At 52.8% G+C, this 10,240-nt stretch overlaps 1 protein-coding gene across 2 annotated transcripts in view; it reads left to right on the forward strand.

Moving 5' to 3' along the window:
• MYO7B (myosin VIIB) overlaps positions 1 to 10,240 on the forward strand; it is an 88,927-nt gene that overhangs the window by 40,580 nt on the left and 38,107 nt on the right. For both annotated transcript variants that reach the window (XM_055078692.1, XM_024115012.2), the window contains exons 15-19: positions 1,558 to 1,695; positions 3,495 to 3,647; positions 4,205 to 4,303; positions 5,990 to 6,084; positions 8,987 to 9,071. In XM_055078692.1, coding sequence (XP_054934667.1) covers positions 1,558 to 1,695; positions 3,495 to 3,647; positions 4,205 to 4,303; positions 5,990 to 6,084; positions 8,987 to 9,071 — 570 coding nt within the window. The remainder of the gene's footprint in view (positions 1 to 1,557; positions 1,696 to 3,494; positions 3,648 to 4,204; positions 4,304 to 5,989; positions 6,085 to 8,986; positions 9,072 to 10,240) is intronic.

Raw genomic sequence — 10,240 nt, forward strand, 5'->3', positions numbered from 1 at the left:
GTGTGTGTGTGTGTGTGTGTGGTATCGTGTGTGTGTGTGTGTGTGTGTGTGTAGTATGTGGTGTGTGTGTGTGGTATCTGGTGTGTGTGTGTGTGTGGTATCGTGTGTGTGTGTGTGTGTGTGTGTGTGTGTGTGTGTAGTATGTGGTGTGTGTGTGTGGTATCTGGTGTGTGTGTGTGTGTGTGTGGTATCGTGTGTGTGTGTGTGTGTGTGTGTGTAGTATGTGGTGTGTGTGTGTGGTATCTGGTGTGTGTGTGTGTGTTTGGTGTGGCGGCAGCAGCACTGAGGCTCCTGGCCAGGGAGGTGGGCAGCAGAGAGCCCCAGGTGCTCCTCAGAGCAGCCTAGGACATCCCAGCAGGGTGCAGGTCTGCCCACCCCCTAGCAGCCGTGCCTTCACCCCTTAACAGCAACTGTTCCAGAAAAGCCCTGTGAGTCACCTGACGAGGAGCTCCCCAACCCCCAGGCAGGGAGATGAGGCCGGCTCAGTGGCTCAGGAACTATGGGTGCAGCAGAGGACACCCCCTGTCTCCCACCCCATGCCGCACAGTCAGCTCTGGCCACACTGAGGTGCCCTTGACCTCTCATCATCCCCACCCCCACCTCTACTCCTGAGGCTTTAGTGCCCAGGGCCCACAGCACGGCCACGTGCAGAGCCAGCCCAGGGGGGCACCAAGGAGCCGCGAGGCTGTGCAGGAATTGCCCAGGTCTGGAACCAGGCAGAGCCGGGCCAGACCTTCTGCATTCACGGAGCCAGCCTGGACGTCACAGCTGAGGACGGAGCACAGCCTGGTCCTGGCCCCGTGGGGACACCAGAGCATGTCCCACAGGTTTCAGGGAACAGAATGACAGTGGAGGGAAATGCACATTATTTTATAAACCAGGACAACAGGAAAATGCTGCCCATCGTCATTAGGCCTGCCAGTGATCGCATCCTGCTTTCAGAGTTGTTAAACGGTGAACTCGTGTCTCCAGACTGACGCAATTTGGCGGTACATACATTTGCTCAAGAACATTCGACCTTGGAAAGGTTTGATCAAGGAGCATTGTCCAAGGCCAGCATTGCACAAAAACACACACGACTCTTGGCTCGGGGCTTGGGCTCTTGTTTTCTCTTGCATCCATCATTTTAATACGTGTATTTTAAAACTGTATACATTTACTATAATGCTTACAATGTACAGTATAAAACATTCAAAAAAAGCATATAAAACCGATACAAGAACTGAAAATGTAGAATGGTGAGGTAAAACAGTTGGGAGTTCTAACATTCGCTCCTCACCCTGGTGCATCATCCTGTGTCTTCCACTTGGGGGGCCCCACCCCTAGACAGAAGGCTTGCCCTGTCTTACTTGGCTCTGGGTCCCCAGTGTCTAGCCGGGCACCTGCACACATAGGCACTTGGGGAACCCGTGCTAGATGAACGAATGAGCGATTGGATGAATGTAGCCCTGCCCACGTGCGGGACCTCGGCAGAAGGCCTCACTGTGCCATGGGTCAGCTGTGCCTCAGGGCCAAGCTCCCCAGCCCCCCACTTGTGCCCTGTGCTTTTGCCTGCAGTCTGCAGACTCCAGCAAGCGGCCCTCCACCTTGGCGGGCCAGTTCAAGCAGTCCTTGGACCAGCTGATGAAAATCCTGACCAACTGCCAGCCCTACTTCATCCGCTGCATCAAACCCAATGAGTACAAGAAGCCACTGGTAATGCGGGGAGGGAGAGGGCCTCTACTGGATGAGTCTGATGGCATCTGGGGTCATGTCACTCCCTGCAGGAGTGTCTGGGCAACTTTAGAGCTATCTGCCCCCATTTTACAGATGGGGGTACTGAGGCGAGGTGACCAGTCTAGGCTATTCGAAGGTCTGTGACCTTCAGGGCTTTGGATCACCAGACCTCAACTGTCTCAGCCCTGCCATTCGCCTGCCATTGGCCAGGTGTGTTGCTTCTCTGAGCCTCAGTTTTCTCTTCCGTAAATTCAGGATCTGCCTACCTGCAGGGGGCACCAAGGATTGCACATGACGTTTTTGCCACATCTGCATAAGTAAACCACACTCCATAAGGGGCAGCAACCAGTACTGTGATTTTAGAGACTGACACCAACTGCTGGTCACCGAGACCTGAGGCCATGCAGCCCTTGGAAGGCGGCTTTATCTGCTTATGTGTGGGGTGGGGTGGGAGCCTGCTGCCTGCCCAGCCTCTGACCCGTGGGCTTGGGAATCCCACCCAGAGGCTGCAAATACAGGATTCCAGAAACTGGGAGATGCCATCTGAGAGGAGATAACATGATTCAAAACAAAAAAAAAATCTTATAAGAGAAAAGAAATAATATTACATTAAATGAAGTGCCTTTTTGAAAAGTATAAAATCATATGAAATTCAGGCTGGCCCAGGAGATCCAAAGTGTGTCTTCCTTAACGGCACAATGCACAGATGTTAGAGAGTAACTGTGCTCCCAGAGGTCCTCTACCCACGCCCACAGGTGGCAGCCTGAGGATCATTCTCAGGTCTGTGGGTGCCCCTGGCTGAGACACTTCTGGGAGTTGGTAGTTGCTATGCGGGTGTAGGGGAACCCAGGCTGAGGGGCCAGGAAGGCTCAAGGTAGGAACCCTGGCTCAGCACTCAGGAGCATGGCCCCGAGCCTCAGGCAGCTTGTCTTTAAGTTGGAGCTAAGTACCGCACCAGGTAGGGTTGTTGTAAAGATTAAAGGAGAAGCACCGGGTCCACTGGAAATAATAAATGGGAGCTAAGGAGTTGCCCAAAACTAACTACTGTGCGGCCCTAGATGCCACAGGCAGTTGCCTCTGTGGCCCTCCATGTTTCCAGGTGCTGGTGGGCTTGCCAGATTGGAGGGCTTGACCCTAGTCCCCAGACACTCCTGGTTGGAGGTGGAGGGGGGCTCTCGAGGGTCCCAGGCATGCAGAGTCTTGGGGCCATGGCTGAGACCCCATACCCCTGTGCAAAGCATCGTGGCCAAGTTCCTCTCCAAATACCCATCTCTGGAGAATGGAGAGACTAAGTTGACTAGAATATTTTCTGACTCAAAGTAGGAAAGGTACTTATTCCTCCCACTAGAGTGTGAGAGGCACGATGGAGCCCCAGCCGGAAGGACTGCAGGGGCACCGGTCACCCCAGCACAGACAAGGCCAGAAGGAAGCCGTGGTCTTTGGCATCATTGTTTGGGGGCACTTCAAAAGATTTTAAACGTGGCATATGCAAAAACACTTTGATATTCCTCATACTTTGCATATTCTGAAAATGCGGGAAGTATTTGGTGTTCTTGTGGATGTCCCAGTTCGTATGTTACCGACTTTTTATCTCCTTGGAAAACACTTCCAGGACTTTTCAGTGACTTCAACCAAATATCTCCCTTCGAAACAGAACGTTCATGAAACCAAGCGTTTGCTTCGTTCTCCTGCATTTGGTGGACAGCCGAAGGGCTGGTGGCAGGGAGGTCGGGAAGGGGGCGGCCGGCGCCATCAGCCCCTCTCCTCTGCGCCCGCAGCTCTTCAACCGGGAGCTGTGCCTCTGGCAGCTGCGCTACTCCGGCATGATGGAGACGGTGCACATCCGCAAGTCCGGATTCCCCATCCGCTACTCGTTCGAGGAGTTCTCGCAGAGGTTCCGCGTCCTGCTGCCCAGCGCCGTGCGCACGGAGGTGTGCGTCCCCGCAGCCCGGCCCACGGGCCCCGAGAGGCGGCGTGCGTCTCCGCAGAACCCAGCCGCCTCTGGGCGCCCACACGGCCCCCGTTCCAAGCGGGCTGCCCAGCTGGTGCCCAGGGCCCCTCCCTGGACTCCAAGCTTTGAAATGACCCCCGTTCCTGCTTCCCTTCTCTGGACGAGGCTAGCGGCTGAATATGTTCCTTCTAGGAGCATCCGCGGTTAAAAGCAAACACTCTCTTTTACGTGGCAGAATGTCACGGAGATGATAAGTGGCCAGGGAGCAGGACACTTCCTGCTTCCTAGGCTTCCCCGAACACTCAGCCATCCTGAAGTTTGGGCTGCGCACGTCCAACGGCCACACTGAGGCCCCAGGCCCTGCAAGGTGTGGTGGCCTCGTGGTGCCCTGGGCCCCACCCTTGATCCAGGGTGCCCAGTGCCTGTGCCCTGGCCCAGGAGCCCCTGACGGCGACACCTGTGGGGGCAGAGGCCCCCGAGGAGGGACCTCGGGCTCCGGCGTGACTCCACAGAGCCACTCCTGTTTCTCTTTGGCAGCTTCGGGGCAAGTTTCGCCAGATGACCCTGCGCATCATCGAAAGGTGGCTGGGCACAGACAAAGACTGGAAAGTGGGAAAGACCAAAATTTTCCTGAAGGTGAGACCCTGAACGCGCTGGTCCTCAGCCTCCCGAAGCCTGTGTGGCCGGTCTGGTGCCCGTGGGCTCCTGCGCCGTGCGTGGCCCCTGCCCTCAAGAAAGCCACGCTAGGGGGGAAGCGAGGCAGGGGGTCACGGGGAGAGCCGGCCCGTGAAAGCCCGGGGGCTTCTCAGAGGAGGACATTTAGGGCAAGGCCTGAGGAGGAGGAGGGGCTGCCTGCAAGCCACCGCGGGAGAGCAAGAAGATGCTGAGGGAGGTCTCCCACTGTCCGGGGAACAGCCCTTCAGGCCCGGGCCACAGTCTGCAGTCAGACCAGGGGAAGCCCCGCCCCTGCCTCCCTGGAGAGGCGGGGCTTCAGGCAGGAGGCAGTGTGCCCCCTCCCCCCATGACAGCTCCTTGGCCGGCCAGCGCAAGCAGCACCATCTCCCACCTCCCTCTCCATCAACTCACAGGGAGGCTCAAGGTCACGCAGAGGCAGCCTCCCGCCCTTGAGGCTGGCCTTCGGGCCCTCCAGGATTGCGAACTGGGTCAGAGAGCCACAGGGAGAGAACCTCCGTGTCTCCTAGCCTCACACGCCTTGGGCAGGTCAGCAGAGCTAGAAAGAGGAGGAGGAAGAGAAGATCAGGGCTAGAATCAGGGCTCTGCCAGCCCGCCCTGCACCCCACCTCGTCCCCACTGCCCTTCCGGAGGCCTCCACTCTCTCCTCTTCCCCCGTAGAGCCTGCCCAAACGTCCTTGTCTGTCCTCCCAGCACCAGCCCTCCAGTGGGTCTGTCCATCTGTCCACCTGTTAGTCAGGTCTGCCTGTGCTGGGACTCTGGGGCTTGACAGGAAGGAAGAAGCAGAGGGGCTTCAGACTCCACTGGGGAGGCGAGGCTGGCAGAGAGAAGAGGTCTGGGGAGTCCCAGGGCCGCTGCCCAGGAGGGTGTGGTATGGAGAGTGGGGTCAGCGTGGGTGGATGGCCAAGGAGGGGAGGAGAGTGCCCGCCCCTCCATCCCTCCCCCTCCCTGGCTGCTCCATGAGGCCACAGTCGGGGGTGCAGTCCATCTCTCTGTCCCCAGGGCCCACCCAGGCACACGAAGAGACCCAGTGCTTGCTTGGTGCAAGACTGATGGGGGCAGGAAGGGCCACCAAGCCCCTGGCCTCTGCTCATCACTTACCAAAGGGCTGTGCTGCTCTCTACTATGCAAAGACAGTCCCTTCCTTCCGGACCCGGGATCCAGGGGGAGCAGGGATGTGGGCCAGGGAAAGTCACCGCTCAGGGATGAAAGCGGCTCATCACCTCACACTATGAATTATATGCAGAGGCTGGAATTCATGTTTCTATGGAAACAAGCATGCATCTGTATTACAGCTGAATAAGCGTTGCACGTGAATTTTGGGAAATAAAATACAGCTTTGGGGAAATTTTTTTGCCCCCCTCTTGGGCTCTCCAGAGCAGAAGTGAAATTTCCCAGATCGAATTAACAAGAAGAAAGAGCTAAAATGGGGAGTTCTTGGATTGGGGCTGGGGATGTAGCTGCGGTTCTCTGCTCTGAGCCACGTCGGTGGCAACATGAGGGCCCCTTCCCCTGCCCCCCCTCCTAGGGGCAGTGTGGGAAGAGTCTGAGAGACCCTGACTTCTGGCTGCAGGTGGGCGAGTAGGGGTGAGGCAGGGCAGCTGCATGATGAGATCTCTCCCATCCCAGGAAAACCAGGAAACCCTGCTGGCGGTACAGAGGAGCCACGCCCTGGACAAGGCTGCAGTCAGCATCCAGAGAGTCCTGCAGGGCTACGGATACAGGTGCCTGCCCTGCCCCCTCCCAGCCCACACACCCGCCCGCCACATACCCTGGGCAGGCCTGTACCCCCCAAGGGCCACATGTTCCCACTGGTCCCCCTCTCGGGGTAACCGAGGCAGAAGCGCTGTCAGGACCTCCTGACCAGGGACACTGCAGCCTGTGTTGGCCAGAGAATTCTAATACATTATTTGAATCTTTGGGGTGGAGGGCAAACTCCACCACGGAAGCGAGAGCCAAATGAAGCGTCAGCTCTGGTTTCGACTATATCTCGGTGTTCTCCTTCAGTTGTCTTCGAGAATGTATGGGTTTGGTTTTATGAGGTGGCTGGTTTTGGAGGGAAGAAGAGAACTGTCTTTGACTCGGTTCCCTGGTCAGTAAGAAGATAACGCTTGAATTTCAGTGCAGGTTCAGTAAATCAGCCATATTACTGCCTCCCTCCTCCTCACCACGTCCAGGGGGCTCGGCAGGCCCCATGGTGCCATTCCCTGCTGTCCTGTCGGCCCGTTGCCAACCATAGGAAGGCCTGGAAACCCAGATAGGACAAAATGCGAGAAAGTGTGTGAGCCACGGGAATAGTGGCCATGGGCACCAGCAAGCAGGGTCATGAGGCGGGGAGGTGTGGCTTAGAAGGCCATACAGGTTCAGGATTCCCCAGTGGTCTCCACTGCCATTGTTGGGGGTGGGCTCATTACTACCTATCAAGGATGACTTCCTGCACAACCCAGGTGAGGGTGGACGTCTAGGCTTCCACTGGGCATCTTCTGGTGTAGGTGGGGGAACCACAGTTGTTTACAGGGTGTTTCACTGGAGTAGACTTGGTTATTATCTAAAAGTTTTCTGTCTTGCTAAACTGCCCCTTTCTTGATCCTTTTGGTAGAGAGAGAAGGCTTTTCCTGGGGTCTTTCTGGTCTGTGCCCATTGTCATTTCTGGTTTGCCTACTTCTTCAGCTCCTAGTCTGGAGTTTGTGAGGCAAAAAGAAATCCAGAGAAGTTACCGCTGTGTCTGAGATCCTTAGCTGGTCTTCCTTCTCTCCATCTTTCAGAGTCTTCTTAATGTTTGTTTTATGTATAATGTCTAGGGATTTTTAGTTGTAGTTAGCAGGAGGAGTAAGGGAAAGTACGTCTACTCCATCTTCCCAGAAGTGATCACCATTGGTAATTAATGGTGTTCTCACTGTTCTGGCCAATGCAATTAGACAAGAAATTTAAAGAAAATATAGAAATCAGGGTTTTTCAATTTCAACACTATTGACATTTTGCTTGGATAACTTTTTGTTATAGGGGACTGTCCTGGGTATTTCAGGATGTTTAGCAGCATCTGAACTCTACTCACTAGATACCAGTAGCATCGTCCTCCCCAACCCCCGGTCATGGCAACCAAAAATGTGTCTAGACATTGCCAAATGTGCCTGGGGGCAGAATCACCCCCAGTTGAGAACCACTGGTATAAATATTAGAAAGGAGACAAATTACTTTTAGATAACTCAGTTGTTTTCTTTGGCCTTATATTAGAATCATCATGTGAGTGTGTGTGTGTGTGTGTGTGTGTGTGTGTGTGTGTACATGCACCAAAAAATATTGAATAGATAGATATACAGATATGTATTGTCCACCCATCAACAAAGATTCTGACTTAATTGGACTGGACGGCACCCAGGCATCAATAAATATTGAAGTTCTCCAGATGATTTTTTTCTTGTTCTTTTTTGTTTATTTGTTTTGGTTTTTGGTTTTTGTCCCCCAGTTTTATTGATATAATTGACTTACAGTACTGTACAAGTTTAAGGTGTACCACATAATGATTTGACTTATACATATCATGAAACGGTTACCACAATAAGTTTAGTGAACATCCACCATCTCATATAGATGCAAAAACAAAAGAAAAATTTTTTTTCCTTGAGATGGAAATCCTTCTTAGGGTTTACTCTTTTAATAACTTTTATATATATCATAGAGCAGTGCTAACTATAGTCATCATGTTGTACATTACATCCCTAGTACTTAATCTTATAACTGGAAGTTTGCACCTTTTGACCACCTTCATCCAATTCCCCCTCCCCCAACTCCCCGAAGATGATTTTTAACATGATTGAGATCTACTGTCCTAAACCTAAGAAAATACCCTAAAAAATTATTAGAAGTGATAAGAAAACTCAGTTAAGTGTGGGAGAAAAGGTACATCCGTATGCACCTCTGACTCCCCAGAGGCGAGCTTTCAGGTTACCTCCTCCAGTTTTCAGCCCTCGTTTCTCCGTGTGGAGGGAGCAGTCTGATGGAGCTTGCCAGGCTGCCTGGGTCTGGGGGCAGCCCTCTGCTTTGACCTGCCCCCAGAGAGGAGCTCTGGCCCTGAGACTTCTGACCTGATTTCTGGTAAACCCCTGGGCTAGTGGCCAGAGGAGGGGGCAGAGTCTGACAACGAATGAAAAGTTGGAAATGGGTTTTATCCCTTCAGAGATCTTTGGGGGGAATGAGGAAATTTTTTCTCCTCACTCTAAAAACTGGACTGTCCTCGGGAATTCCCTGGAGGTCCAGTGGTTAGGACTCCTTGCTTCCACTTCAGGGGGCACAGATTCGATCCCTGGTTGGGGAACTAAGATCCCGCAAGCTGCGTGGCGTGGCCAAAAAAAATAAAGAAAAGAAAAAGAAAAAAGAAAAATTTAAATAGATTAATTAATTAATTAAAACTGAACTGTCCTCATTCACAAATTTAGTTGTTGGCCATAGATTTTAAGTTCCTAACCTGTCTGTCTTTCAGCCTATAAAGGCTTCTGGAAAAGAAATATTGTATGCATTCATTTCCCCCAACATTTCATTATCTCTCTTCCTTCAAAATCAGTTTTTCCCCCCAAAGGCTTTAAAATGTCTGTGGTTGTTACCACTGACTTGCATTTCTGCTTCTAGGAAGGCATTCCTAAGGCAGAGGCGGGCAGCTGTGACCCTCCAGGCCTGGTGGAGAGGCTACTCCAGCCGGAGGAACTTCAAGCTGGTAAGAGACTCACGTGGGAGGCGGAGCCTGCAGGAGCAGCCGTCCAATTAGAAACAAATGTTGACGTTTGTTTATGACTGTGAGAGCTGGGGCAGGAAGCATCACATCAGCCACAGGCATGATGCAGACCTCAGCACCCCACACACTCTTCTTAGCATAGTGTCAGGTCACACGGTTTGCAGGTTTCAAAGCGTTCTCCTGCAGAATTTGGGGCATCTCCAGAGCTAGAATGAGATGTCCTACTCTGAAATTAGATGGTGGCTTTTTTTCCCAATTTCCAGGCAACAAAATAAGTTAATGGATTGATTATTTTCTGTTTCAAGCATTTTTTTCTAATTTTTTCCTTGACCACAGGCACTGCTAATGAGTGTCTGCACAACAAACAAAGCAGAGCAACTTTTAACCGTGTCCGGTGGGGCCTGTTTGACTGCTTGCCTTGGTCATGGCTGCGACTGTGGTTGTAACATGCGGTGGTCACGTCAGCAAAACTGACCCAGACCTGTCCGCATTCCGTGCTCACAAGGGCACATTGGCAGCTGACGTGGATGGAAAGGCTACTGGGGGCCTGTTGCTCCGTGTGCATCATTTTATTTATTATTAAGCCAACGCTGTATGTCAAGGAACCGAGGCATAGAGAAATTAAGTCATTTCCCCAAGAGCACGCAATCAGTAAGCAGCAGAGCTGGAGTTTGGATGCATGTCTGTGTGACTTCCAAACCTGTAAGATGAAGCATGACCCCTCACACCTGGCAGCCGTTAGGTTGGTCTTTCAGAAGCCAACAGGAGCCATCCCAGAGGCTTAGGGACTGCTGTGGCCTAGGGTATGTTTGCAGCATAGAAGCAGGTATGCATAGTTTATTATTTCCTCTTTATTTTCAAGATCCCTGAGGGATTAGCTTGATGGAGCCGGCCATAGGCTGTACAGGTACCTGTACACAGGTACTCTGGCTCCACACAAGCTGGCTGGACTTGGCTGCAGGTGTGAAAAGCAAGGCCTCTGGAATCGTATCACGCATGTGACACCCAAACCAGTTCTCTGTTAATGGCAGAACTACCAGGAAACTACTTTATTATTTACGCCATTTAAAAAGACTTCCTTAGGGCTTCCCTGGTGGCGCAGTGGTTGAGAGTCCGCCTGCCGATGCAGGGGACACGGGTTCGTGCCCCGG

Source organism: Physeter macrocephalus, chromosome 2 (genome assembly GCF_002837175.3).
Source record: "Physeter macrocephalus isolate SW-GA chromosome 2, ASM283717v5, whole genome shotgun sequence".
In the NCBI taxonomy this organism is placed as follows: domain Eukaryota; kingdom Metazoa; phylum Chordata; class Mammalia; order Artiodactyla; family Physeteridae; genus Physeter; species Physeter macrocephalus.